At 35.9% G+C, this 23,986-nt stretch overlaps 1 protein-coding gene across 1 annotated transcript in view; it reads left to right on the top strand.

Annotated features, from left to right (window-relative positions):
- LOC129229597 (pyruvate dehydrogenase phosphatase regulatory subunit, mitochondrial-like) overlaps positions 1 to 23,986 on the top strand; it is a 164,940-nt gene that overhangs the window by 94,298 nt on the left and 46,656 nt on the right. The window contains exons 6-10 of the mRNA XM_054863934.1: positions 16,656 to 16,780; positions 17,933 to 18,047; positions 19,397 to 19,549; positions 20,515 to 20,639; positions 21,280 to 21,472. Of these exons, the coding sequence (XP_054719909.1) occupies positions 16,656 to 16,780; positions 17,933 to 18,047; positions 19,397 to 19,549; positions 20,515 to 20,639; positions 21,280 to 21,472 (711 nt within the window). The remainder of the gene's footprint in view (positions 1 to 16,655; positions 16,781 to 17,932; positions 18,048 to 19,396; positions 19,550 to 20,514; positions 20,640 to 21,279; positions 21,473 to 23,986) is intronic.

Below are 23,986 nucleotides of genomic sequence, written 5' to 3'. Positions count from 1 at the left end.
GTTGTTGCCTCAGATGTAGACGATTTTGGACATCACTACAGTCGTAATGAGGTTTGAGCAGTGACGGTAGAACTGGAATCAGGGTGCGAATCCGACGACCCATTAAGATCTCAGCTGGAGAAGGCAGACCATCCATGGGAGTGTTTCTGTACTCTATCAAAACTAGATGAGGATCCTTATTGTCTTGAGCAGCTTTGTTGAGGCTTGATTTGATGGTTTGTACACATCTTTCAACCTGTCCATTTGAACGGGGGTATCCTGGGCTAGATGGGTTGTGGAGTATATCCCAACTTGTACAGAATTCACTGAACTCTTTGGAATCAAATGGTGGTCCATTGTCTCTGACAATTTCTTCAGGAACTCCAAAACGAGCAAAGCAAGTTTTCAAAGCATTAATAACTGTGCTAGCTGTTGTGTGGTGCAAATGTTGCAATTCAATATATTTGGAAAAATAATCAACAATTAAAAGATATGTTACTGATGAGAGGTGAAAAAAATCAATTGCAACCTTTTGCCATGGTCGCTCAGCAAGCTTTCTGTCTAACAGTGGTTCTTTGATGTTTGACCTTTGGTTTTGTTGACAGATGGTACAGTGTGAAACCATATTTTCAATGTCGGTGTTCATACCTGGCCAGTAGAGAGATTGACGAGCAAGATTTTTGCATGACACTATGCCTCGGTGCCCAACATGGAGATGTTGCAAAATATCTTCACGACAAGACTTGGGAATCAGCAATCGCTGTCCACGACAGATGAGGCCATTCTCTATATGCAGTTCAGATTGGCAATGCCAATATGGTTGTGCTTGTAGAGTCACACTGTGTTTATTCTGGGGCCATCCATTTGTGATGTAATTTCTTACACTTTTAAGTTCTGCATCATTCTGCGATTCCAGACTGATTTTATCAAGCTTGGATTTTGATGCTTGTACCAGCAAGGAAACCATTAGTTGAGCAGAGTCAATATCTGATGTTGAGACAGGATGTGCTGGCAAGGGTGCTCTGGACAAGGCATCAGCGACAGCTAAATATTTTCCAGGAACGTGTGTTAGTTTGAAAGAATATCTCTGAAGCCTCAATAACAGTCTTTGCAGTCTAGGTGATATTTTTTCAAATGGTTTGTGGATTAAGCCTAGGAGGGGCTTGTGGTCAGTTTCAATTTCTACATGCTGGCCAAAAACAAAATAATGAAAATGTTCACAAGCATGAACAATAGCAAGGAGTTCTTTTTCGATTTGAGAATACCTTGACTGAGCCTCGGAAAGAGTTGCAGAAGTATATGCAACTGCTTGGCGATTCTGGAGAAGAACTCCACCAATTCCAAAAGAACTTGCATCTACAGAGAGCACTATGGGTTTATCTCTGTCAAAAAATTGGAGAATTGTAGATGACTGTAGCAAGTCTTTAACTTTTGAGAATGCTTCATCATGATGAGAGTCCCAAATCCAATTTGTGTCTTTCTTTAGCAGATCTCTTAAAATAGACGTTTCCTGTGAGAACTTAGGCACAAATTTCATGAGATATGTGGCCATACCTAAGAATCTCATTAATTCTTGTTTGTTGGTAGGAACAGGAAAATCGGATATTGCTGAAACTTTTTTAGGATCAGGGGAAATACCATCTGGTGAAATTATATGGCCTAAATATTGTAGCTTAGAAACAGCAATCTTGGTCTTATCTTTGTTTAGTTTCAAACCACTTTGCCTAGCAATTTGAAATACCTTTCTTAGCTTTTCACAATGGTCTTCTAGGTTTGCACTGTACACCATAATATCATCAAAATATGGAGCGATGTCTGGACAACCTTCAAAAATGTTGTCCATGGCCATTTGGTACACTTCCGGCGCACAGGATAAACCAAAAGGCATTACGAGGAAACGGAATCTACCAAATGGTGTAATGAAAGTACACAGATCAGCACTTTCTTCGTCTAGTTGGATATGGTAGAAGGCATTTTTTGCATCTACAAGGGAAAAGATTTTTGAGCCCTTGAGCTTTGATAAGAGTTGATCCTGCGTTGGGATTTGATAGTGTTGTCTCTTGATGTATTTGTTGAGAGGACGAGGATCAAGACAAACTCGTAGAGAACCGTCTTTTTTAGGAACCACAACTATTGGATTAACCCAATCAGTCGGTTTTGTCACCTTTTCAATTATACCATTGTGTTCCATTCTCAAGAGTTCATCCTTGAGTTTATTTTCTAATGCCAATGGGATTTTGCGTGATGCAGCTATAACGGGAACTGCATTTTCATTTAAAATGATTTTATGTTTCCCGGGTAGGCGACCCACACCCTCAAAAATGTCACTATACTCTTCAATTAATTTTGACAGCTTAGGTGTATAAGATGTGTTAGGAGGAGGAACGCTATTATTAGATGAATTAACATTTGAAACACACTTGGTAGAAACACTGTTGATGCACTTTCCACTTTCTTGTGATGTGGTGTCGATTCGTTTGATGAGATTTAAATGACTGCATGCAGCCGCACTTAGTACTGGCTGCACACTAAGATTCACTATGTGGAAGGTAAGAGCATAACACTGATTATTAACTTCACACTGTAAAACACTTTTACCAACAACTGGTAAGGCATCATCCGTATATGTACACACTTGAAGAGATGTTTGAACAAGTGTTGGCGAATTTTTGAGACTTTTAAATATAGAAAAAGGAAGCACATTTACTTGAGCACCGGTATCCAACTTGAAAACAATGGGGAAACTATTTACAAAAATTTGTTGAAGCCAATCACAATCAGATGATGTTGATATTGTCCCAATGTATGCCACATTAGGGTTAGAGCATTCAATTGTTGACACTTGCGAGTGCTGTTTTGGATGTCTCCTTTGCTGTCTGCAAACGCTAGCAAAATGGTTTTGCATTTGGCAGTTGTGGCAGGTTTTGCCATAAGCTGGACAATTCCGGGGAGCATGTTGTGACCCACATCTGGAGCATGGTCGTTTTCTCTGCACTTGAGATGCATTTTTCTTGGCAGGATTTAGCTTAAATTGGTGTGTACTTGTGCTTGAGTTACCTTGACCCTGGAGCTTCTTGGATTTTTGATGGCTGATTGCATCAACTTGCTTAGATGAAGATTGCTGTGACATTGCAAGAGAGTGCAATTTTGAGAGCTCAGCTGACTTGCAGATTTCTACAGTCTTTTTTAATGAGAGTTCTGGTTCCCTAAGCAGGCGTTCACGCAAAACATCATCGCGTAACCCCTGAATTATGCGATCCTTAATGTTCCGATCGTAAGCAGCATCGAACTCACATTGATCTGCTTGCAGCTTGATTTCTGTAACGAACGAGTCGAAGTTCTGACCTGGTTTCTGATACATATTGTTGAACACAAAAGTTGCGAGTGTTACGTTACGATATGGTTTGTAGTGGTCATCAAATTTATCTAAAACTTGCTTGACAGTTCTTGTCTGACCAGCTGTAAGGGTTGGAAAGTCGAAAGTTAAGTAATCTTTGTATGAGGATTTTCCAATGACGCTTAGCAACAAAGCGATTCGAGTTTCGTCATCTTCCTTGCTGTACTTTACTGCAGTTTCAAACAGTTCATATTTCTGTCTCCAGTCGCTCCAAGCCTCTGCTGGGTTATCTCCAGGAACGAATATTTCCATCTGAAGAAGTTGATGCGCCATGCTGACTCTAGATGCTTAAGTCCACACAACGAAAAATAAGTTTAAAAATATGGCACTTTTCGAAATCTGCAAGTAATATTTTCTTCTGACACCATGTTATATATATGTTTATGAACTTAGATGGTTTTGAAATAAGGACATAGATGAGATTCAGTAAGATTAAGTTTAATAGTGCTGCGTCATAAGCACGCACCGCATGATGGATGATGAAGTGAACAATAACGTTGGTCAGGGAGCGGTTGCAGTTAGAGGTAGAATAGCGATTCCGATTAAATAGATACATGACTAACTATAATACATGACAATAATTATGAAACATTTTTTTAAAAACATAGTGGGCGGCACATTAGTTGCAAGAAAATAAGACGATTTAATTTGTTACTCTAGTTCAAAGCAAAATACTTTAAATATTATTTGACATGCTCCCAGTTTTCCTAGCACATTCTCCTCTCCTTACTTTTGCTGAAGAGTTAGATTATTTTTCGACAGATACTTCTCCATCTCTAGCCACATTTACTAGAGCAAGTCCATTTAGCCGCACTTCTCCCATTGTGCTTCTTAAATAGTTTTTCATCCTTTTTAGGGTAGAAAAACATTGTTCTGCTGTTGCAGTTGTAACTGGAACTGTTGCAAAAATTTGGAGAAGAACAGCAATGAATGGTAAAAACGTAGGGTCTAGCTCATTCAGTGCACCGATAGCTGTTGTAGGAGAACTGCGTATAGACAACCATTTGTTCCTCCACATCTTAATCTCTGCTACTAGCAAGCTAGAATGTCCTAGTTCGTCTGTAAAACCCCTGTACTTGTCTGCAGCAGTTACAATATCTTTGTCCGTATACCTTGACTAGTTCAAAGGAATTTATTCGATTATCTATGATTTTAGTTTTACGATGGACTACTTTGGGACTTCTGCTCCGGTCACCAGATGGAGCACGCCGAAAACACAAGTGGGCCTCGGGTTATGATGTTATGCTGTGTTGAGTGCGGAATTTATTATGAAATTCAAAGTAACTTATCCATTTTAAATCAGCAGAGTGAAAACCTTTCTGTAAAAACCTTTTATTCAACATAGAACACAACTTGCTTCTTGCAAGATACAGCAACTGAACACACAGTGAAAAAGCAAAATATGTGGCTGAAAGTCAACAGTTGTAAATGCAGTTACATGTGCAGCCAACACCTGATTGGTCCATTGATTTCATCATATTTAAATTAGCTTCTGGCTGTTGACCAATCACATTTTGGCTACAGTTAAGATACTGGATCACTAATTTTATATAAAGAAATATTTACTCTAATTTTATATTTATTTTAATAGATAATTAAATATATTTACTAATATGAAAGAATACTCTATAGAATTGACTTCCGAATTAGCGTGGGGTTCGTTAATTCTGGGAAGTCTTTGAGGATCTCTTGAAATGCACAGGAATTTTCTCACACTAAATATACCGATTTTTGAAGAGTTGGTTAAACACTCCCAAAAGCACGTAAAGCCATTTCAGGATGCATCAAACATTATTTGCATAGGTCAATTATTAGGTTAAAATGTTTCAGAGATTCAGATCCAATGATGGGGCAAGTGACGTCAGCAATGACAAATGTCCAGGGAAAATTTATTGTAAGTCCAAGGTCAGATTGCCGATGAACCATTCCATACTCAGGAATTTGAGTTGTTTGCTGCGCACAAGGAAAATGCTGTGGTGGAGTTTCGCTTTTCTAGAGCTGAAGGAGGCAGAACCAAAATTTCTGAACCACTGTCAATTAAAAATTTTTAACTAGTTTTGCAATCAAAAACAAATAATCTGCTGGACTTGGAAAATTGTTCTGTTATCCCCAGCTATGGTAGAGTTAGACCATTTTTTTTATCATTGAAATTGCAAGGTGCAGTACATTTCTTTTGTATTTTTTGAAACTGCAATGATAATATCATATTCTACTGGATCACAGTTCATTTCTCGAATGGGAACTCTGGCAGTTGTACGAACTTCTGCAGCATGGAGAGCAGGAGTTTGATGAAGTGGATAGCTCATCGATTTTACCAGTGAGCTCCGAAATTTGACGCTCTGACTTCTCCATGGGGGATTTGGGAGTGGGCGTCTGAACACTGCTTGGTGTCGCGAAAACAGAGTGCGGCATAGAAACTTCCGCGACTTTATCTACTATTTTCAATAAATTATCTAATTACTTGGAACTGGCAGATAAAATTGTTGAAATGTGTCATTCTTTGCATCAACAAGTTCTTCAGAAAATTGTTATCTAAGCTATTCGCTAAGAGTTCCTTCATTTTCTGAAGGAGGACGGTCATCTTCCAGCTGGAGGTCGGTTAGTAGTTTCTTTATGGTTTGAGCCTTCGATTCAGCAAAATCCGATATGAGTTACTGTGAAAGAGCCTGGTACTTATTTTGCACTGGAGGATTAAGTACAATGTCCGATGGATTATAGATTATACATAGCAATCGTATTATATCGTCAATATTAGCAACTAACGCTGCATATTTCGTTTCATCGGCTGTAATTCCGCTGTAAAGGGCCCCCCCGTGTCCGTTTACCTTGTCGTGGTGGGGGGGCTTGCGGTGTGGTGAGTTCGGGGCGAGCTCTTGGGAGGAGTAGTGAACCCCCAGTTGCTCAAACAGAATATCGGCGGGAGGGGATTTTTTTCCCTTCCTTCCCTCATCACACTTACCAAATGCGGACGAAAACCCCTAAGCCAAGGTGTGTCAACCGTGCCTATGGCTGCGTGGTACCGGGGGTAGTCGGTGCCTCAAACGGGAGGCTTCAGGGATAGCAGGCGAACCCTGTCGTACGCAGCCTTACCTCTGTGTAGGGGGGCTACACAGGGGCTAGACCCCATTTTTCCCCCTAGTTCTCTGGTTTTTTTATGGATATAAACACAAAGAACACTTCTCCCCCTTGTGGGGAGCGTCAGACTGAATCGCTTACATCTGCAAAATTCTTTATTATCAAAAGGAACGAAAATCTAACATTTACCGCTGTATCCCCATTCTTAATTAACAAGGCATTAATAAATCTTATCGGCGAGTTCCAATCAGTAAAAAAGCTACGCACTGGCGAACTATTAGTTGAAATCAAACATCCTAAACAAGTTCAACCTATTCTAGCTATCAAACAACTAGGCTCATATCTATGTACAGTTACAGCTCACTCAACTCTTAACTTTTCTCGGGGAGTTATTTCGGAGCCAGACCTTCTATTTACATCAGAGAAGGAAATTCTAGAAGAAATGAAAGACCAACACGTAAGTGGAGTGAAGAGGATCACTATTAAACGCAATGGCGAAATGCAGAATACTAAACATATTATTCTGACTTTTAGTACGCCTATCCTCCCTTCACGTGTCAAAGCTGGTTATCTCTCCTGCCCTGTTAGACCATATATTCCTAACCCGCTACGGTGCTTTAAGTGCCAGCGCTTTGGGCATTCCAGACTGTCATGCCGTAGTGCAGAAACTTGTGCCAGGTGCGCTGAGCCCGGCCACGACAGCAATGAATGCAAAAAGGAATATAAATGTGTCAACTGCAAAGGAGATCACCCGTCCTACTCTAGAAAATGTCCAAACTGGCTCTCCGAAAAGGAAATACAAGTAATCAAAACCACTCAGAACATATCATATCCAGATGCCAGAAAAATTGTTCAGTCTCGTACGCCTTCAGCCGGACTTTCATATGCTGCAGCAGTTAGAAAAGTATTCAATTCTACCAGCACACAAACAGATCCTCAAATTATTAATACAATAACCAGCACTAAATCAAAAAATAAACAACTCAATACCCCTAAGCCTCCACAAAAAAATAGTAACGAAACTAAAATATTAAGTACACAAATCCCGAGTTCAAGTTACCCATCTACAATAATTTTAAAAAAACCAACTGATCAAAAACAAAACAAAACTGTGGAAAAAAAGAAAATTATTCAAACGCGCGCAAAAATTGGGGTAGTCTCTAAACAGAGGCCCCCAAAATTTTATAATTTTAAAAAAGAGGACTTTTTACTTTCTAGCAAGAAAGTAAAATTAACAAAGTCCCAAATTGAAAAACTTCAACAACCTTCTCCCCAAGAGGAGGACGAGGATGTCGAATTCGAAGACCTTCCGCCATCCGACGATGAAGGATGGACGGACCATCCTCCTTCATGAGCTGCCCCCTCTTCTTTCGGCCGTTTCTCCTTCCTCTTTTCTCTATGGCCCTGAGCATTCTTTCTTGGAATTGTCAGAGTTACTCGCATAATGTCATGGACATCAAGGATCTTGTCGAATATTACCAACCGGCCATATTTTGTCTGCAAGAAACATTTCTGTCCCCTGCTGATAGACCGAGGTTGAAAGGTTTTGACATGTACCGCAAGGACTGCTTGTCAGGAGACCGTCGTTGTGGAGGAGTGGCATTGCTAATCAACAATGATTATGCATCTAGCCAGCTCAATATCAACACATCCCTGCAAGCAGTAGCTGCGCGCGTTCACCTTCACTCGCTGTTCACAGTTTGTTCTGTATATATCCCACCTTCCTATGACTTAAGAAGCGTGGAGTTGCAGACACTGGTTGATCAACTTCCTCCTCCATTTGTCATCTTGGGGGATTTCAATGGCCATAATCCTCTCTGGGGGAGTCCAGACTTCAACAGTAGAGGTTTAACAATAGAAAATTTTATTGAAGACAATGATCTCTGCATCCTTAATAACGGTGAAAATACTTATTTTCATCTTTCTACCCAATCTTACCATGCCATCGATCTCGTAATATGCTCACCTTCTTTTCTGCCACGTTGGGATTTTCAGGTGGAGGGTGGACTCTACTCCAGTGGCCACTTTCCTATCAGGATAACCTCTACTGGACGCTGCGGCCATCAGCAGCATCAGCAAGCTCGACTTCGCATTGATCGAGCTGATTGGGCAGCATTTACCCAGTTGGTAGAAATTAAATCAGAAGACGTGACTGATATTGATATCGATGTAGCGGTAAAGCAAGTAACCGACATCATCTTAAACGCAGCTAACGCTGCTATACCAAAAACCACTAAAGGCAGGATCAAGTATCCTAAGCCTTGGTGGAACCTTGATTGTCAGGAGGCTCATAAGAAACAAAAAAAGGCATGGAACACGTTTCGTCGTTATCCAACCACACAAAATCTCGTGGCACTTAAACGAGCTCGTGCTGAAGCTCGAAGGATTCGACGGAAGAGCCAGCGGGACTCGTGGCAGGCCTACGTCAGCACAATCACGACGTCCACCCCATCCAAGACTGTATGGGGTAAAATAAAAAAAATCGTTGGCAACTACAATACATCTTGTGCACCCATTCTGGAGAATAATGGTCGTATTTTATCCGATTACAAAGAGGTGGCTGACTGCATGGGGACTTATTTGACAGAAGTCTCCAGTGCAAATAACTATTGCTCAAAATTTTTAACCATCAAATCACGCAAAGAACAAAAAGTTCTAGATTTTAATTCAAACATTTTTAACCAATACAACACAAAATTCACCCTTCATGAACTAAATACTGCCTTAAAAAAATCAAAAAACACATCACCAGGTCCAGATCAAATTCAAAATAGCATGTTAAAAAATCTAAGCAGGTCTTCATTAGAAAATATTCTGCAGCTTTTTAACAGAATTTATTCTGAACATAGATTCCCAAAATCCTGGAGTGAAGCAATAGTTATCCCTATCCTTAAACCAAATAAACAATCTGATAAACCTGAGAGCTATAGACCTATAGCTCTCACTAGTTGCCTATGTAAAGTCATGGAACGGATGATAAACGCCAGACTGATGCACATTCTGGAGTCACACCATCTCATATCCTCATATCAAAGTGGGTTTAGGCGTGGCAGATGCACAATAGACAACCTAATGCTTCTCGAAACATCAGTAAGAGAAGCATTTCTCAAACGAAAACATCTTGTCAGCGTATTTTTCGATATTGAAAAAGCATACGACCGTACCTGGAGGTATGGGATCCTCAAAACCCTTCATGAGTATGGGTTGCGAGGTAATTTACCCATCTTTCTCTCCAATTTTCTGAAACATCGTTCTTTTCGTGTACGCGTCAAGTCTGTTCTATCGGATACCTTCATTCAAGAAGAAGGAGTACCCCAGGGAAGTGTACTAAGCGTAACTCTATTCATTATAGCAATCAATAGCTTAATTGACCAATTGCCTCCCACTGTAAAAGGTACCATATTTGTGGATGATTTTCAAATTTCTTTCTCATCAACAAACATGAGTATCATTGAAAGACAACTTCAAATTGCAATCAATAAAGTAACCCAATGGGCGGAAGAAAATGGCTTCACTTTCTCTGCTCAAAAAACATTCTGTATCCACTTCTGCCGTAAAAGAGGACTTCACCCTGATCCAAATCTTCTCCTCAATAATCAACCAATAGCTGTAAAAGATCAAGGAAAATTCCTTGGTCTCACATTTGATAATAAACTAAAATTTATACCGCATATACACGATTTAAAAAAGAAATGTTCATTAAAATTAAATATCCTTAAAGTCTTAGCGAACACTTCTTGGGGTGCTGATACAGAGTCTCTGTTAAGAATTTACAGGGCTCTGATACGCTCAAAACTTGATTATGGATGTCAAATTTATGGCTCTGCTGCAAAAACCTATCTGAAAAGTCTGGATCCAATACATAATCAGGCACTGCGCATCTGCACAGGAGCATTTCGAACTTCGCCTATCAACAGTCTTTATATCCTTGCACACGAACAATCTCTAAACAATAGACGCCTCAAACTTTCTTTAAATTTTTACTTCAAAACAAAACCCTGCACCAATCACCCACTACATCTCCACATTTTTAATCCATCTAATGTTGCTTTATTTCTACACCGGCCTTCGATGACCCCAACATTTGGGATCCGAATGCGTCTGGTACTCTCAGACCTGCAGCTATCAGACTTCAAAACTGTTAACACAATAAAACTAATTGAACCATGGTGCGAAGTCATACCTTCTATAATCAATGATTTCTCTAAATTCCCAAAACAAACTACATCTAATACAGTTTATCAACAAGTCTTTCATGAGATCAAAAGCAAATATTCTGGATATAAACACATTTTCACTGACGGATCAAAAGCAAACGAACACGTCGGCTTTTCCACAATAATTAATGATCAAGTTACGGCAGAAAAATTAAACACATCTTGCTCGGTATTTACTGCAGAAATAAAAGCAATATTTTCATCTCTAGAATCAATAGCCCAATCTGTTCATAGAAAGTGGGTGATATTCACTGACTCAAAGAGTTCAGTGGAAGCCATCACTCATTGCGATAATAATAGCCATCCTATAGTCATCCAGTCATATCTTTTATACAAAAACCTTATGCAAAATAATTTTCGTGTTCTTTTTTGTTGGATCCCTGGTCATGTGGGTATTGCAGGCAATGAAGCAGCCGATTCAGCTGCCAGAGCTGCAAGTATCCTGGTTGATAATAGTGTCCCTTTCAATGATATTAAAAACGCCATCGTTGTAAGCCTCAACACGTATTGGCAGGGGACTTGGAATTCAGAAATCCAAAATAAACTGCATTCGATCCATCCCTCCACTAGAGGTTTCGGATTATTAAATATCACCAGGAGAGAGCAAGTCTTATTAGCTCGACTTCGCATTGGACATACCAGATTCACCCACAAATATCTCTTATGTCATGAACCAGCTCCAACATGCATTACATGTGATGTAAATCAGACAGTGTTGCACATTTTATGCAACTGCCCAAATTTTAATCTAATTCGTTATAAATATTTTAATAATTTTAACCCATCTTTGAAGGAGTTGCTGGGAGAGCCACCCCATCGAAATTTGTACTCCTTCCTCCAGGAGATTGGATTCTCCTTTTTAATTTAGTGTTTGTCTGGTCGTTATGTGATTTCGTCCTTCCTTTGTTTCTCAAGATATTTTTTCGTCCATTTGGTCTTTATCTTTAAATTGTTTAAATGTTTTTATCGGCTGCACTTTTTTAATATTGACACTTGAAGTTTTATGCTTTCCCCTTCAAAATATGCTTCTATTTACTATATTCTTTAATAAAAAAATAAATAGCATATAATAAAATATCGTTTGGCGCAGTATAGCCCTCAAGGGCTCTTGCGCCATAAAAACCAACTCAACCAACCAACCGCTGTAAAGGGATGTGCTGTCACACTGTAATATCCATAGTCGCACATTTGTTCTTCAAAAGGGGGGAAGCTTCAGCGCTAGGGGTGAAAGTTGACTTGCAGCTGCTGCGAGGGGGGCGTTATCGGTTGACATCTGGCTCCAAAGAAAGGGAGAAGGAAGCACAAAACCTGCTAGCTAGCATCTCCTCTCCGATAAAGTAGTAGAAATGATTATTACTGCATTCAATTAATTTCCAGGTTTCCACTTACCAGTGATATGACCCTTGGTTAAAGTTATGGTAGACGTTATCTAGAATTAACTATTTATTCCACAACATTTAGATATAAAAGTAGATACAGTTAACGGTATATTCGTTATAGAAAAAACGCGGAGGCTGGTGTGCAACCTTTTTATGTGGAGTGGGAACCTGAAATAACTCTTTTGGGGGTCTTACCTTTGGAAAGGATAAGATTTGGTGTCCACATGAACAGCGTGTGGTATACATGTGATGTACACGTGATGTGTGGACGTTATTCCCCACACAGATATTTTATGAAACTGACTGATTGTCACTACACATCCATTGAATCTGTATGGATTGGCCCTACACCTGAATTTGTTCTTTAACTTTGTTTCAAGATCACCCATTGTCATCTCATCACTGGATTATCTATGTCCAACAGATGATGTAGTACAAAGTAATCCTCTAATTTATTTGAAATTATTCGTGGACGTTTTTTTGGTGGCGTTTGACTTTCTTGTTCCATATTTTGTGCTGAAGGAATTATATACAAGTCATGACTTGTGCAAAACAATTACACTTCTTTCCATTTATCTCGTTTGGTTTGTTCTTTTTTGATTCTAGTTCTGTTATCAAACTAGTCGGGCATCGAGCAATGCAGGAATTGCTTCTTAACAACTCTTTAACATTTACAGCAGTCAAATATTCGGCAAGAACTACCAGAGCAGCAATAAATTTAAAGACTTTATTGCTGACAATAGTTCTTCAGTTTCAGATGCTTTAGGATGCCTTATGTCATCAGTTATGGTGCTGAAAACACCCAATATCACTGAAATTTCTTTGAATGGACAAAACAGCTGTTGCCCTGCTTGATCATTTAGTATCCCTGTATTTCTTGTGGTGCAGACCTCTTAATTTGCATTTCATTTTGAAGGTCTCTCATCTTTAACCCCCGACCCACAAAGGAAGGGGGTTATAAGTGTGACGTGTATGTGTATCTGTCTGTGGCACTCTAACGTCTAATTGGATGGCACGGTTTTGGAAAAAGAAAAAACTTTGTTCGAAAGAAGAGTTGATCAAGAGTGTTTTTAAGCTAGGTTGTGTCTTTGCATGACATTAATTAAAGAAAATATTAATTAAAAACCTCCAATTTTTTTTGTGATTTTTGTATTGAAAACATGTTTAAGAATTTAGTACCGAAATAGTTTTTTTTTGCATCTGATAGAATATGTTTGGATCTTCCGTGTTATATAGATTGCAAATTATAACGTTTTTTAAAGTAGAATTTAAATACCGCTAAGCCTTTATTCACATAATTGGTAACCGAATTCATTGTTAGCCGACAAGAAAATTAAACGCAATGATTTAAAATTTTATCTGTTGCCAGTTTTTATTTGTTAACAAATAAAATACTTGTAATTGATTTTTAATAGTATAATGCTTTTAAAAGGATTTTCAATTTTCCCTCTTGATTCTACATTTTCGACTCTGTCGGAAGTTTTTTTAATTTTAGTTACTTGTTGAGCTAGTATCGGGATAAGAAAAATCAGTTTACAATGATTGCAAAACATTGAAAAAAGAAGAGCTCATACCATTGCTTTGACATGCATCAATGAGGACAGGGTTTACTTTGTGTGCCAAACAGTGCACATTCATTGCATAAGGATGTTCGTTTCGAACGATTATTTGCATGGCATGACACTTGCTCCATCATATTATTGTCCTACCATGGTGGCCTGCATTCCGATTTTATTAAGAAACTAGTGGTACCCGCACAGCTTTGCCCGTAATAGAAAATTAAAAGGTCTTTTGGTTCGCCTGTATATTTACAAATAATGTATGGTGAATTTTCTCGCCAATTGGCTTGTGCCCATGTTACAGTTCCATGTTATGATAATTTCGTAATTTACTCGTCCATCTTATAATAATTTTGTTCTTAAAATTGGAATAGAAAAAGAACCACATCGAATTTTCGGAAAATCACTTCGAGGTGCACACCTCCATGCTATAAACTAACTTTATGCCAAATTTCATGAAAATCGGTCGAACGATCTAGGCGCTATGGCGTCACAGAGACCCTGACAGATTGAGATCCTGACAGACAGAGAGCAATCCAGACAGAGACTTTCAGCTTTATTATTAGTGGTACCATCCTAGACTGAGACACATCTTTCATTGCTACAAGCCTCTCTTTTATTTATTTCATTTTGATGTAAATACTTAACGCAAATACACAGCTGCTGAACTTTGTGGGACTTAGCTTCGTCATGAGAGAAAAATATTCTGCACCATTAACTGCTGCTACTACCTTATGTATTACTCCTTCAGCTACAATTGCTAAAGTTTCATTTTGAGTTGTATGACCAGTGAGGTTAAAATAACGCTCATATTTCTCATTCACATTTCTATCATACTTGCTTAAGAGCTCACAAAGTTCCAATTATTTGAGTGTTCATCGTGCCCTCGTATGTATAGCCTGGATCAAAGGACACATAGAGGGGACATGATTCAGTTGTTTAAATTTATCAAAATGAAAGATGTTAACGGGTTAAATTTTTACACGAAAAGCGGGACGCGAGGTCATTGTTTTAAGCTTTTCAAATTTCAGGCTAGCCTGGAAATTAAGAAAAATTACTTCTTTAGTAGGGTCGTGGCCACATGGAACAACTTACCGGAAGAGGTGATAATGAGCAAGGGTGTGGACAGCTTTAAGAGGGCTATTGATCTTCATTTAGGACTTATAAACTGACTAGGACCAACCAAGCTGGGACCAGAGCCTGTCGCTGGTCGTCACATTTGTATTTGTAAAGGCATTCCTTGCCTATCTACATAAAGCAAAATATCTAAAATTTTCTTAAAGTAATCTCTGTGATCAAATACAAGTTTTTTGTGATATGAAGGTTCTTGTACTTCTACTGTTTCTGTTGACCAACGTAATGGCCTGACTCACTGCATGCTTTTCAAGTTTGTCTCCAATCTTCTTCCAGTTGTTTTGCCCTTTTTCATATAATACATTTTCCCTTGAGTTGGAAGGAAACATTTGAGAAGCAAAACAGAACACGCAGTCTGTACTCACACTGTATTCAAGCCAATCAAACTAGTCATAATAGCAGGGACTGAATGTGTGTTTTAAACCTGAGAAATCCGTGGAAGAATAAGTAGATAAGTTGCGGATGTGTAGGGCCTCTTTCCAATTTTCCTAGATCACTAACAGAAGAGCTTTTTACTACATTCAAATGTGGAGCAGATTTTGTACTAGTTTGTGTTTCGTCGCTCAGGTCATTCACTTTATTTTTTGATGAGATACTTATAGATGCACCAGAATAGTTATTTTGATTTTGATCAAAAAAGGATCGAATGTCTCAAGATTGATCATTTCAGCAGTTAAAGAAAGTACGCACAAAAGAAAAATTAAACTGTAGTAAGATCACTCACTATAGTAAACAAGATGTAGTGCTAGTGTTTCATACGATTTAAGTTCACAAAAAGCAAACAAGATAGAATTGTTGAGTTAATTCTGCTCAAGATCGTAGTCTACTCTGTACTTGTAAACTTGTCATCTTACAAGCATAATCAGGATAGAGGTGTCAGGTTTTGTTTAGTTTTTCTGGATTTAAAGAAAATCATTGAAAAAAAACTTGTTTTATTCAATCCTTTCTTATTTGGAATCCGAAGTAATAATGACACTCAAATATCATTACTTCCATTGGATAAGTTTAATGTTTAAAAGCACTAAGTATGATAAAAATACACCAAATGCTGAGAAAACTTTGCTTGTTAAAAAAAGTGACACAGGCTACAGCGCAAGCCCTGACATGATTCCTGGCACATATATAGTGCGTTAAAATAACAAACCTATAAAAAAAAATCAATCATAAGAAGGTTAAAAAGCAATGCACTCTTGTCGTTTCAACAAACTCAAATAATAAACATTAATTTTATTTGTCGACACTAGTGCTGTTTTAAGTCTAAAATATCAAAATTTTAACATATTAAACAAAATTACCTCGTAACCCCAATACTTACATCTTCAAAATATAATTAATTTAATTTGAAATAAGATTCAGATTAAAGTTATCATAACACTGCAAGGCCTAAAAAAGCCCTTCAAAATGCTTCTGAAAAAAATCTTGCCGATTTTTATGTAAAATGACCCAATGAATCCAAATATAAACACTATTTTCCTCTGTTGCTTTTTTTTTTTTTGGAAATGTCGCCTCTCAATTTTCTTCAGTTTTCATTGTTTCATAGTTATTTTTATTGGTGAGAAAGGAGCCCTGTTCACCCCTGACTTGAAGATTTGATGTAAGGTAATGAGCAAGGGGGTGTATAGCTCTAAGCATGCGTTTGATCTTCATTGGGATTCGGAACTTATGAATTGACTACGACCAGCCTAGTTGGGCTCAGACCCTGCTGCTGGTCTTCACATTTGTATTTGTATTGCCAAAGAGGTTGTTTGAAACCCATTAAATGAAGGTGTAATTTGAACCCTTTTTTTAAATACCTAATCAATAGCTAAAATGGGTTGAGTATGCAAATATTTGTTGAAATACGATCATTCTGTATCATGTATTTATGTTATTAAATGAGGATTTTGTTTTTGTTTAATTATTCTTTTTATTGCAGGTGTAAAATTTGTAGAAAACTGTTCTGTACAGCGTGTTATAACTGATGACAAGCACCAGGTTAAAGGAGTTGAAACGAACAAAGGCCTTATTACATGTGAATATTTTGTAAATAGTGGTGGTCATGTAAGTTTGCTAAAATTTATTTGAGAAATAATGCTTAATTAGTGTTACGTATTAACAGCATTTGACTACACAAGAAAAAAAAATCTTGCATAAACAGAAAAGCTTACTTAGTTTTATTCTATAGTAATATACTTTTGTTCATTGTTGTTTTTCATATTTTCCGTATTTTCCCAGCAAATAAGATGGTTTTAATAAGCTTTTCGTCAATTATTAATGCAAACGGGTATAAAAATTATTTCCAAACCTAAACTATTTTACTGTACAAAAACTAGAGAAACATGTCTAACTAGGCCAGAGGTCGGCTACCTATTGCTCTAGTGCTGCACACAGCTAAATAGAGTAATATGCGTGGCTCTTAGTTTAATAGAAGTTGAAAAATTAGCTGAAATATTGCCATTAAGTCTTCTGCACAACATCTATTCCCGCGTACATAGCAGATTGTGCAGCAAGTTGCATAATTGCATTCATACAGTGTTTTTGACCATAAAAGCAAGATATCCTGACACTTCTGCATATGGCAGAAAAGGAGGAATCCTTTGACTTTGACAATTTTTGAATCAACTCACTACTCTGAACAGTTAATTTCAGCTGGAGCATTATTGAAAACAAATCATGAAGTAAATTTATTGACAAAACCTTGAAAGACGCATGGAGTTAAAAACTTTTGAATTTCTATCAATGTTGGAGTAATTTTTGTGTCCCTCCTCAATCTCAAAAATATCACTAATATTGCATATTCACATTTTCTACATTTAATTTGTACTTCAAACAAAACCATATAACCTACTGAAATTTTGTTTTTATTATTAAGTTTTTTCTCTCTCTCTCTTTGCAAACATTTATCTCTTTAAAAATAAATAAATAAATAAATAATCATATTGGGGGAAAAATGGTTCTTGACTAGTTACCGACCTTTGTCGTATCAAATGGTAGATGCTTTTCTACATTCTTAAGTTTTGATGACTTATAGTATAAATCAAATATCATGAAAGTTTTTAATTCTATCAATTTGCTCATGGGTGTATTTATTCAACCTGTATTGCAACATATTTTTCATTTTTTAGAATGCTGGCTAATATTTTACAGATTACTTTATAAATGTGGGTCAAACAATTTGTTTATTTCAATATTTCTTTGCTGTTTATATTTTAGTGGGCCAACCATATTGGAAGAATGAGCTATCCTAGGGTAAAAGTCCCTCTTTATCCTTGTGAACACCAGTATCTTCAAACAATGCCTGTAGAAGGCATTGATCCTATGTTGCCAGGTTTGTTGCAAATTGATTCTATTACATTTTAAAAGTATCTACACCTTTTGTAAAAATTCAAAAAAAAAAAAACTTTTTGTCAAATGTTATTCTAACTACCCAACATCATTAAAAAAATGAAAAAGTTGTGCCTTGATTTAATGCAATTGCGAGCGTCTGATTTTTAATGTGCAACTTTTCTTGCACTTTGTTTATTTGCTGCTCTTTCTAAGCTATATACAGTAGAGTCTCGAAAGTTTGAGGTTCCGCTTAGTTCAAGGTGCCTCATTTACATTTTAAGTTAAATTTTTTCATTGCCAAAAACTTTATTATCAATAAAATCTGAAAATAGAAATCTTTTGCTCCTGTAAAACTTATTAACTACATACAGTAAATAATAAAAATACATTTGAGAGATTGGTTCGACTACAGTCCGTTAGCCCTTCGTGGCATGAAAAATTCATAAACTACAAGAGATGAATGTCTTGGAGGTAGTAACTTGATGAATAAAATTGACATGGCTTGGCAACAAGAATGTGTTAACATCCTTTTTGAAATATCCAATTGCAATCAAAAAAGGAGGTGTGCACAACTTGATGCCACCTGAATTGCATATACAAAGTTTGAACTTTGTACAGCTAAGCGTGTTTGTGTTAACCAAGATATGCACATGCGTATACTAGATACAGATGTCATAACAAAACTTGTTGAAACAGATTTGGACACAATCAAAATGCATGTTTTGGTTCCTTACAAACTTGCACACCGGACAACCAGACGTTGTGAAAAACCAAAATCAAAATTTTTTTATATGTAATTAAAAGGGAAGTTTATGTTCAAATTTGATTGATAAATGTTTCGTTAAGACAATACTACCTTTTTTTATGGAAGTAAATAAAATGTGCTCCTCCTTATATCATCTGAATAGTGTAAATTTTTAATCTGGCAGAATTTTTCAGATAATCCAAGGTTCACTAATCTCAGTTCACAAGAGCCCCAATTATCTTGAATTTTTGAGACTCTGATGTATGTGTATCATTTTGGTTGGTTTGTGACTTTTGTTAGCGGTTTTCTTTACATTTTATGTTTTAAAATGTTCCGACACGTTTTATTATTTTTTTTAATTTCCAAAATTATTCTTCAGACAGGGGCGTGCACAGAAATCTTTGGCCCATCACAGATGCTTTTTCCGGGCCTCCCTCCATATTTTACCTCTATATTTCACCCCTAGTTTTAAAAATATTATTTGGCCTCCTTCAGTCTATGGCCCGGGCCAACAGGTGTCCCCCCCCCCCCTGTGCACGCCCCTTTCTTCAGGTGAACTTTTGGAATAATAAAAACCACAAATAGTTTTTTTTTCTCCTCTGCAGTAATTCGAGACTATGATGGTCATTTTTATGTGAGAGAAAAAAATGGTGGCTATTTGGCTGGTGGCTTTGAACCTGTGTCAAAACCTTTAGATGTGAAAGAAACGGAAAGTCCTTCTACATTCAAACCCCTTCCTGAAGATTGGGATCAATTTCGTATGTATTTTTATACTTCCTCATAAGCACTATAATGTTTCTTGGTTTGTTTGATCAAAATGCAAAAATTTCACATTTGCCTTTTTTTTATTTCTTTCTTTTTTTATGATTGTGTATTATTTAGAATGACGCATCCTGTATGATAGATTCATGCTTGTTAATTTCCTCATTTTATAAAGGTTAATTTTTTTTCAATTGGTCTTGTTTGATTTTCAAGTGCAACAGCTAGATACTTAAATGTTATTAGAGACAAACTGGGGGGAGGGGGGTTTAAATGTTTTTAGAAAATCACTAATTTTCAGTTAAAGAAAATGAATTAATTTATACAGGATTTTATTAATATTTTCACTGTTCCAGTTACTAGAAGTAGATTTGTCGCTGAAAACTGAAATCCATCAATTACTTAAAGAATTTATGCTTCTTTGGTACTCACAGTATCTCTTATGCTTCCACATTTTAAAAACTTTTGAACTACAGAGTGGAAAAAAGATAAATAATTAGATCATATTCTGCATCTAAAATGCAGCTTTCCTTAAACTAGACATATGAAATTTTAATCAGCAATGTATGCAAAGGCTGTTTTTTTTTTTTTTTTCCAAGCTGCTATAGTCTAAGTGAAGTTCATGTTGTGAAAAATTTGATTATCATTAAATTATACAAAGGGGATCGAAGTAGTTTTGTACAAAATTTCAAGGCTGTAGGTGCTAGGGGTCATCTGGATGCAGGCCCGCCACAGACAGAATTTCACATTTAATTTGATGTTACTTTTTTTTAATATATAGAGAAACTTTAAAAAATATTTTCAATGCATGTGTATCTTATACAAACTAAACATAAATTTTAAAAAATTAAAAAATGGTAAACTATTGAATCAAGGGAATTGAAAAGTAATGGTATTAATTGTAAAGTCATATTTAATTTTACGTGCTCAATATTAACCTTAAATATGTGTAATATTATTCCAGATACATTACTAGAACAAATGCTGTTTAGAATACCTTCACTTGGGCAAGTAGAAGTTGATTGCCTAAATAATGGCCCTGAAAGTTTTAGTCCTGATTGCAAATTATTGGTTGGTGAAGCACCTGAGGTATACTGATATTTTTTTTTTTTAAACACTTGCTATTGTGCTATTATACAATTTTTGCTTTATTCATGACCAGATGTTACACTAGAAACATTTTGTGTATCAACTAGCCCTTTTTATGTTTAAAAAATGCTTTATTCATCATTGTTTCCTGTCTGTTAGATGAGTCAACTTTTTCTCATTGTTTTAAGCTTTTCAAATCTCAGGCTAATGTAAAAATTAGAAGAAATTATTACTTTAGTAGTGTAGTAGGCACTTCGAAAAGCTGCTTACCAGAAGAGGCTGTAATGAGCAAAAGGGTAGATAGCTTTAAGAGTTCCATTGATCTTCATTGAGGACTTAATTTATTTGCATATCTCTTACCAAACTATGTTTCTGCTGAGTTTCATGATTGTAGTTCAATTTCTTCTGTGAGTATATGTTTTTTTTTTTTTTTTTGTGACAGAGTATTTTAAATCTTGAAAAAAAAAATGTTACTTTCATTCTTAAAATGTATTCTAAAAATGTGAAAGCAGTTTTTTTTTTTTTTTTTTTTTTTTTTTTTTTTTTTTAACATGGTGAAAAAGATTTTCTGAGAAAGAGTCTATAATTTCTCTCTTTTTTTGGTTTTCGTTAACTTAAAGTGCAATTTAAAATTATTTAGGTGAAAAATTATTTTGTTGCCACTGGAATGAAAGCTACTGGCATGGAAGCTGCTGGTGGAGTTGGAAAAATAACAGCAGACTGGATAGTCAATGGCGAACCAAAGATGGACCTCTGGGACGTTGACATACGACGATTTCTTGGTCTTCACAATAATAGGCTGTTTTTAAGAGACCGGATGGTTGAAGTTCCTGGTATTTAAAACTTTTTAACCCATGATTTATGCTTGAAACCATTTAATAATATTTCTCAATTTTAAAATATGGCTTTTTTTTCATGCTTTGAACTTATTGGCATGTATGAAATGAAAGCAAAAGCTTCACTGAAGGCAGGGCACCCTGACTCTCAATTTTTGGGAGGACATAAAAACTATATTCACCGAATAAAACCAAATATAATTTTATTGAGTGATAAAACAGTAGCATGCACATACAGGAAAGTAGGCTAGTTTAGTTCTGAACGGTACTACTTGTTATGTATATCACTAAATATTTTTAAGTCAGATGAAAAAATTTATAATATTATTGAATTGGAGATTTTATTTGTTCGGTCATATTCATCGAGAAGGACAACAAAAATTTATTACAGCAATTATACATTAACAAAAAAATAACTCAATCGCTGTTTAAAATATGCAGGTAGAAAGTTAACTTTAGCGTTTTACTTTACAACAAAAGCTTTTATCTTTCATCCTTGAACTTGTATCATTTTACAAGGAAACACTTTGAACTTGTATTCATACAAATTAAATAGAACATGTATTTTCTAAGGATATATTTAACAAACCGTGATGGTGCATCTTAAAAATGCTCTGTATTGTCTAAGTACCCATCTGAATTGAAGAAGTGATAAAAACTGAAAGCCTGTTTTCACTGTACAAAATTTTTATTGATGTAGGTAAAGGGATAATTTACTGTAGTTGGGACAGGTTTTTTTCCAACTACAGTTAAATATTAATGCATAAATATTGTTTATTTATTTATTTTTTTTTCTTTTTCATTTATTTATTTTTTGCAAACTGATTTTTTTTTTTTTTCATTTTCTCTCCTTCTCTATTTTAATTTTATTTATTTATTTGCAAATGATGAATTTCTTTTATATTTTTCTCTCTGTCTCTTTATTTTTTGGGAATTTCTTTTGGTTTGGATGCGTTTTGCAAGTTATAATTTTACTGTCTAATTTTAAACTCTTAGATGTACTAATTATGAATGAGCCTTCTTTAAATCTTATCTAACTCAAAAAATTTTTTTTACAAAAGATATCTATACTAATATTATAAAGAGAGAGGGCGGATTTTTGTGTTTTTATATGTTCGAGGTAATCTCTGGAACCACTGCACCTATTTGAAAAATTCCTTCACTATATGAAAGGTGCGTTCTTACTGAGTGACATAGGCTATAATTGGAAAAAATCCGATAAATAGTTCTTTTTTTATTCCAATTTAGGCCCAAATTTCACATAAATTCCCAAATATAGGAGTGAAAAATTACTGACACATATTAATATTATATGTCATTGAAAAGGGTAGAATTTTCTGCGTTCTAAACAATTTGTTTCAATGCTCTAACTTAATTACGGCAGGAATAATTTGTGTCTTTAGCTCGAACTTTTTTAGGCTTAGCAGAAATTTGGGCACTACTTTCTTTATTAAATCTATCAATAAAATGTGAAGGAATTGTCCCACAGTTTTCTTTTTGACACCATTGAAAAAAGCGACATTTTTCACTCCTGCAATATTTCGACCTATGGTCGAAAAACTTGGCTTCTATCTTCAAGGGAAAAAAAAGTTACATTCATTTTTAAATCAAGTTTGGAAAAAGGCATATGATTCAGGTTGTCAACCATTTTATTTTCGCGTTTCCACAGTTATGCTTTTTGAATCCATTGTTTCTTTCCTTATTTTGCATTTAAATTCTTAAACTTATTTCATTTCATGTTTCCATTTTTACTCTTTTAAAATCCATGTTTTGCATTTTAATTTCTTAAAAGTATTTTAATATCTATCGTCATTGTTTGGAAGGGTAATTTTGCATTGTGTTTCTTTTTCTTAATATATAAAAATCTTCTGTGCGGACGTTTGTCACTATAAGGCTTTTAAACGGCTGGACCGATTTTGATCAAATTTTTTGTGTGTAATTAAATTGTGGCAAGCATGGTTTCGAAGCGCGATGGAAAGAATCTGAAACGTTTTTGTTAATAAATTAATTAATTTAAACATTGGATGGTTATATGTCCCAAATGATTAATATTTATTTTAACCTATTGTTGAGCGAGAACTGAAATAAATATTTAACCCGTTGCCAAAGGACAAAAAGAAAGCCAGCTCTGCTTTTTGTAATGAAATTTTCTACTGTGATATGTCAATTGAGAATAGATAAAATGTAGAGAGAGAGTGTGTGAAGCCTTCATTTATCTCTTGAAAGCAACGATTTTAGGTCCTGAGATATATTTTAAAGTAAATTACTGGAAGGTTCATGCAAAATGTGTGTTCTGTCGTCATAGTTGAACCATGTGACCGGATCGGTGCTTTAGGTTTTCCTAACCAAATGATCAGAAAGTACCACGCTTAGCAACATTTGTTTCTCGGCTCAAATCCATCTGAGTTTTGGCACCATTGTCAAGAATACTTTAAGGATTATGAAACTAATAGGTACATTATTAAAGGAAAAGATGATGGAATTTAAAGACGAAACAAATTTTATTTTTGT

The sequence above is a fragment of the Uloborus diversus genome, chromosome 9 (genome assembly GCF_026930045.1).
Source record: "Uloborus diversus isolate 005 chromosome 9, Udiv.v.3.1, whole genome shotgun sequence".
Lineage (NCBI taxonomy): Eukaryota > Metazoa > Arthropoda > Arachnida > Araneae > Uloboridae > Uloborus > Uloborus diversus.
This window is presented reverse-complemented; position numbering and strand designations above follow the sequence as displayed.